This window comes from Brassica rapa, chromosome A04 (assembly GCF_000309985.2).
Source record: "Brassica rapa cultivar Chiifu-401-42 chromosome A04, CAAS_Brap_v3.01, whole genome shotgun sequence".
NCBI classification, from domain to species: Eukaryota; Viridiplantae; Streptophyta; class Magnoliopsida; order Brassicales; family Brassicaceae; genus Brassica; species Brassica rapa.
In genome coordinates, this window is record NC_024798.2 from 561,230 (window position 1) to 568,226 (window position 6,997).

At 37.9% G+C, this 6,997-nt stretch overlaps 2 protein-coding genes across 4 annotated transcripts; both read right to left on the bottom strand.

Moving 5' to 3' along the window:
• Positions 1-307: 307 nt before the first annotated feature.
• On the bottom strand, positions 308-2,633 carry LOC103848310 (transcription factor bHLH67). Of its 3 annotated transcripts, none has more exons than XM_033290834.1 (4): positions 2,076-2,633; positions 1,245-1,766; positions 851-1,168; positions 308-745 (listed from the first exon to the last, which is right to left on the bottom strand). In XM_033290834.1, the coding sequence occupies exons 2-4, from the start codon at positions 1,653-1,655 to the stop codon at positions 656-658; spliced, it is 819 nt and encodes a 272-aa protein (XP_033146725.1). In that variant the 5' UTR covers positions 1,656-1,766; positions 2,076-2,633; the 3' UTR covers positions 308-655. The 3 variants fall into 3 exon arrangements, with proteins under 3 accessions (XP_033146725.1, XP_033146723.1, XP_033146724.1); XM_033290832.1 differs by having other exon boundaries at positions 1,948-2,633; XM_033290833.1 differs by having other exon boundaries at positions 1,869-2,633.
• Positions 2,634-2,857: 224 nt separating this feature from the next.
• On the bottom strand, positions 2,858-4,719 carry LOC103848311 (metal tolerance protein A1-like). Its single transcript, XM_033290845.1, has one exon. The coding sequence runs from the start codon at positions 3,926-3,928 to the stop codon at positions 3,332-3,334; it is 597 nt and encodes a 198-aa protein (XP_033146736.1). The 5' UTR covers positions 3,929-4,719; the 3' UTR covers positions 2,858-3,331.
• Positions 4,720-6,997: the final 2,278 nt, after the last annotated feature.

Sequence of the window (6,997 nt, forward strand, 5' to 3'; positions counted from 1 at the left end):
CAAGATAATTTTTAGAGCTCATTAGTGATAAATATTCATTTTCAGAGAAAGAGAAAATCGGTTCTTTGTTTCGTTCAACAGTGGCTCTCCGTCTCCGGCGTTTTTTCCCGTGGTTCAGGTTCCGACTTCTGATGACTTCAGTAGCATCACCGACGTGTCAGCTTTTGGTTCCGGCCTTCTTCTTCTTTGGTATCGCAGCTGGGCTTAATCAGTGGGCTCATTACTCGTATTACAAGCTATTAAAACTACATAACAATTGTTTCTGTTTTGAACATCAATCATTATTAGTCTTATAAGATTCGACCACTAAAACAATCTGCTTTTATGAAGTCACCAAAGTTAAGCAAAAAGAAAAAAAGTTAAGTCACACCAGTCACCATATGACCGTACCCATTACAAAAAGAGAGAGGACAAGACCACTTATTAGCACAAGAAAGTAAACTCTTAGAATAGATGCAAAGTCAAACGATGATAAAATATCATAAATACTCCTAAGGTCAAACCCCCCACAAAACACCCAAAGCCTAAAAACATGATCTAATAATAATCCAATACTAATACGAACAAAACAGAATTTAAAATTCTGTCAGTCAGAAAATGAAAGAACGAAAAACGAAATCTTTTTAAACAAAAAAAAGTGTCAGCTTTTTATTTGTTAGTTATTCAAATTCATTGGCATATCGAAAATCTGATGTGCCACCTTCTTTATCTCGTCGGCCGATTCAAGTTCACAACCATCCTCCATCTGTTTAAAAACGATTTTTTTCTGTCATTAAAGATTTGCATTTTACAATATTGGTGTCTGTAAATTGAAATTTAAGACATACATGGAATGGTATAGTTAGGTTACCTTGACGTTGAAGCAATAAGAGACATAGAAATGAGACAAAGTCGAGATATTGAGATGAAGAACAGTGAGTCGAAGCTTCTCTAGTGAGATGATTCCTCTGATAAGCCCTCCTTGTCTCTTCCGACATACAACTCTAAGGTTAACGTGGTTTTGTATCACTGTTGTTTCGATACTTGGGACGCAAGTTTCATCTTCTTGAACTCTGTTTTCAACTTCACTACTCTGCTGCGTTTTCTTTTGAGATTCAAGTGATTGTATGATTTGCTCAAGGACCTTCGCATAGTTTATAGCTCCTCCTACTATGGATGCTTGGTCTCCCTGCAGGGGACAACAACACTATACAAGTTAAGAGACTTAGGGTTTTGAGGGTACTTTTTGTGGTTGTTGAGATTACTCGTTGGATGTAAGAAGGTGGGAGAAGGGAACGTAGGGAGTTGACATGTTCGTTCATCTGTCTCCGTCGGTTTCTTTCAACAACAATGTGGCTGATTCTTTGAGACTCTATCTCTTCAATGTTTTTACTTGGTTTAGTTTTCCTCCTCTTCCTCTTCTCTCTAGTCATATCAGGAGCCAGCAAATCGCTGTTCTTGCGCTTGTGTTGTGGTGAGGAAGAAGGGAGGAGTATCATGTCTGCTTCTTGGCTTGACAAATCTTGTTTCGCTCCTTCCATGTAGGATGCTGAAACTTGGTTCTGATACAAGTGTGGATAACCCTCCTGTGAAAGAAAGCTTTCGACTTCCCAAGGCTCTTTGAGGTTCTGAAGAGACAATAACCTTAGAAAACTCGGTTCTTCACTTTGCAGCATTTGTAGAAATGGCACTGTATCTTGGTCTTCCTCTTCTTTAAAGGAAAAGCTTTGAGCCTCTGCAAATTCTTGAACTTCTAGGCTTCTTGCATCTGCTTTTCTATCCAGATACTGCAAGAAAGACATTAAGCAGTGAGGTCAATGATTGCAGAATGTTTTTAATTGTTTTCTGTAAAATTAATAATAAAATCATTGAATGAAAAGTATCTGGACATGCTAGGAAAAGAGTAAATGGCACAATGGAAGAGAGAAGATTGGAGAAAGCTTCCTAAATTAAGCAAAAAATACACACACAAGGGTTGATGTGTCCTTGAAAGCTCTCCATTTGAGAGCCTTTTGTTTGTTATGTATTAGTATGTAATAATGTGTAACAATAAATGCTAAGAAACACCAAAGAAGCAGAAGAGGAAACTCATGTACTATCTTCTGATTCTGAGTCTTTCTTGACTTGTAACTGTTAGCTCTATATAGAGCAGTGACTCTTTAGTAGCAATTGAGTAGAGTGGAAAACAGAGGAGCTGTAATAAAAGAGAATGGTAAGAAAATGTATATATTTTTGGTACTGTAAGAAGAGTTGGTGAGGCTGAGCAGAGCAGAGGAGAGATGGAGATATTATTGGTGGAAGCAGTTTTGTTTTGAAGTAGAGACAGAAGACTTTGTGGGGACATTCTTATATTACACAGAAGAAGAAGGTAAAAAAGAGACAAGTCATGGGTAAGAGAGCTTCTATTAGGTTTGTGTCATCTTTCTCATTATATCTCAATGACTCAAATCATTATGTATGAGAGATAACATCATTCATTTCAATACACACCACACCATTCCTTTTCTATGCTGCTCCCATCATGTTCTAATGATTTCTTAAGTAAGGGTTTTGTCTAATATATTGACTAGCAATTAAAACAAAAAGATTTGACTCTATAAATTCAATAACACTAGGGAATCTTATCTATTACTGATGCCTTGGCGTCTACGGCATTAAACAGTGTTTGTACTATAAAATGTCCCAGTCTTGTCAATATCAGTCCTAGTGGGTAAACTCATATCCAGTCTCACTAAATCCTCAACAAAGAAACAAAGAGTCAACCTTTGTATAGTTAACGAAGACCTTAGAAACCTTATCAACTAGACTAAAACTCCAAAGAAAGTTTGAAATAATTTTAGACCCCATGTCCTTTTAGCTGCCATTTTTAAGACAAGAATTAAAAAAAAGTTTTTTCATAAATAAAAACAATGAGATATTAAACAGCAATGTAAAGGAAAGGCACAGGAGAAAGCAAAAAAAAAAGATTGAAATTTGATCATGAAAATGACAGAAAATAAGAGATATAACTTGCTTTGTTGTTTTAACGCTCGATTTGTATGCTAACGTGACTGATACTATACTCTCTCCAAATATAATCAATCACTTTGTTAAGTACCATAGCATCATCAGCTTCTTGTTTAATCTTGACATGACAAGAAAACAAAGCTTTTCCAACTGTAATTGCCCAAATGTGAAGCTCATGAACAGACACCACTTCCTCAATCTCCATCAATCATTTTTCAAGCTGCTTTGCATCGATCTCTCTCGGTGTACTCTCCATTAAAACATCAAGTATGCTTCGAAGCATCTTAATGGTTATCCCTAAAACAAAAATAAAAAATACTAACTTGCAGATCAAGTCAATTATTTTTCATTTAGGGTTATACCAAATCATTCCCCCTCCAATCATTACTCCAATGCTTTGGATTAAATCTCCAAGAACATGGAGATAAGCTCCTTGCACATTGATGTTCCTCCTTACCTTCGGTTTCTCCAACAATTGCTCATCATTATCTCCATGACCATGCTCATGATCATGCACGCCATGATTATGACTATGACTATGACTATGACTATGATCATGTCCAAGCACAACAATCATTATGATGTTAACAACTAAACCAAAAGCAGCAACAAGAACCATAAAGAAACCATCAACATCATCATTAGTCTGTTGAATGAGTCTAGTTATGGCTTCATAGACCAAGATCCCAGTGAGTAACCAAATGAGCTGGATTGAGACAAGAGCACCCAAAATCTCAATCCTGAAGAACCCGTAACTCTGCCTCGGATTGGCTTCCCAAGAAGAAGCCCACAAGGAGAGCATTGAGATAGAAAAAGCAGCAACATCAGTGAGCAAATGAGCTGCATCGGTTAGTATAGCCAAACTATTTGCCTTGATGCCACCAACAACTTCAGTGCTCATGAACAAAATACATAACACCACAACGAAACAAAGCTTTCGCATCGAAGCAGAACGTTCCTTAGCATCATCACTTAAAGAAGTTGAAAGTCCACAAGCAGTTTCTACACAACTATACTTCTTGTTGAACCCATCTGCCAAAAACAAATGTGAGGTCTAGAGCTTGAACGAATGGACTATACGAATACAATAGAGCATATATTTTGTTACCTTGTAGAAACTCAATTCAAGAGTGATGTTTAGAGTTTGAGACATGAAGGAGTTTATAAACGTTGGAATAACAGAGAAAAAGCTATGACATGCATTCCATAACTAGACAAGGATTCAAGAAAAGAGAGTTTATATATTTTTAGTAATTAATTAGAACCCAAGAATTAATGATAATGACAACATACAGATACTATTAAGAGTGTAACAAACTTAAAGTATATCTCTCATTAATTAATAAATGTACATGAGAGTATATATATACAAGTATGATTAGTGATCTGTACATGTGTATTATGTACACCTATCTATATCAAATACACCCTCCCTCAAGCCTTGAAACTCAAGTAGGATCTGGAGTAAAAAGGCTTGACACAGACATTCTGTTCAAGAGGAAATGAAAGGGACCAGGATGCAGAGCTTTCGTGAGGATATCAGCATGTCACTACAAGAAAACGTATCTTTACCGAGGAAGTTTAACGAGGAAAAATAATCCTCGTAAAAAAACGTTGATTTTGCGAGGAAAGTACGTTGAGAAAGAAAAGCATCGTTATTTCGTCGTAAGGTAACGACAAAAAATATTCGTCGTAAAGACGATGTAAATTGACGTGGCTTTTACGAGGAAATAGTTTTTCCTCGTAAAAGCCACGTAAATTTCGCGAGTGCTTTACGACGAAATATTTTACGTGTACTTAACGAGGAAATTTTGAATCCACCAACTTGGTAGGTGGCTCACGTTTTTTTTTTGGCCATACAATTAATTTTCGTCGTAATTTCATAGTAAAATTACAACTACCAGATTCGAAATTTTCTATAAATATGGATGTTGGAACATCATTTTAAACACACCAACAACAAAAAACGTGAAAGAAAAAAAAATGGCTGGCTCTGGGACTATTTACGAGTTGCGGAATTGGATGTATATGCATAGAGATGCTAACGGGAGAGTGACGAAAGAATACCTTGCGGGGCTGGAGACATTTATGCACCAAGCAGATTCAACACCGCTCGCCCAAGAAAGTGGTAAGATGTTCTGTCCTTGTCGGAAATGCAACAATTCGAAATTGGCAAACCGTGAAAATGTTTGGAAGCATTTAATAAATAGAGGTTTCACGCCAAATTACTATATCTGGTTTCAACATGGGGAAGGTTATAATTATGATCAGAATGAAGCTAGTAGTAGTAATAGCAATTTTCAGGAAGAACCGGTTAATCATCATTTGCATAATGAACATAGTTACCATCAGGAGGAGATGGTAGATTATGATAGGGTTCATGATATGGTAGCTGATGCATTCGTAGCTCATGATGAAGATGAAGAACCTAATATAGATGCAAAAAAGTTTTACGGAATGTTAAACGCGGCGAATCAACCACTTTACAGTGGTTGTAGAGAAGGTCTCTCTAAATTGTCGTTGGCTGCAAGAATGATGAATATTAAAACTGATCACAATCTACCTGAAAGTTGCATGAACGAATGGGCGGACTTGTTTAAAGAGTATTTGTCGGAAGACAATGTGTCTGCTGATTCTTATTATGAGATTCAGAAATTAGTTTATAGTCTTGGGTTGCCTTCGGAGATGATAGATGTCTGCATCGACAACTGCATGATCTATTGGGGAGATGATGAGAAGCTAGAAGTATGTCGATTCTGCAAGAAGCCACGATTCAAGCCGCAAGGACGGGGACGTAATAGGGTACCGTACCAAAGGATGTGGTACCTACCAATTACAGACAGATTGAAAAGATTGTATCAATCAGAGCAGACTGCTGCAAAGATGAGATGGCATGCCGAGCATACTCAGACGGATGGTGAGATGACTCATCCATCAGATGCAAGAGCCTGGAAACATTTCAACAAAGTACATCCGGATTTTGCTAGCAATAGCCGGAATGTGTATCTCGGATTATGCACAGATGGATTTAGTCCGTTCGGAATGTCAGGGAGACAATATTCATTGTGGCCAGTCTTTCTTACGCCATACAACCTGCCACCGGAGATGTGCATGCAACGGGAGTTGCTATTCTTGACGATATTGATACCTGGTCCGAACCATCCAAAAAGGTCCCTGGATGTTTTCCTACAACCACTGATAAAAGAGTTGAAGGATTTGTGGTCAACAGGGGTGAGGACGTATGACTGTTCAACGAAGACGAATTTTACGATGCGAGCTATGCTTTTGTGGACCATAAGTGACTTTCCTGCATATGGGATGTTGTCTGGATGGACTACACATGGGAGATTAGCTTGTCCATATTGTAATGGAACGACAGATGCGTTTCAACTGAAGAATGGTAGGAAGACAAGTTGGTTTGATTGTCATCGTCGATTTCTTCCCATTGGCCATCCTTACCGAAGAAACAAGAATTTTTTAGGCACAAAAGGGTTGTGAGAGACACTTCTCCACCATATCTAACTGGAGAACAAATTGAAGCACAAATCGACTACTACGGAGCTAACGAAACAGTTCGTTGGGGTGGTAATTGGCATGTCCCTCGTAATATGCCTGATTCTTACGGTGTTCATCACAACTGGCACAAGAAGAGTATATTTTGGGAGTTGCCATATTGGAAGGATCTTCTTCTGCGCCACAACCTCGATGTGATGCATATAGAGAAGAATTTCTTTGAGAACATCATGAATACAATATTGAATGTCCCAGGGAAGACAAAAGACAACATAAAATCGAGGTTGGACTTGCCGGATATTTGCTCAAGAAGCGAGTTACATATTAAAAGCAATGGACAAGTTCCCGTTCCGATATTCAGACTGTCTTCAGAAAAAAAGTCGGTGTTGTTCAACTGGGTGGCATCAGAAGTGAAGTTCCCCGATGGGTATGTTTCAAATCTCTCTAGATGTGTTGAAAAGGGTCAAAAGTTCTCTGGGATGAAGAGTCATGATTGTCA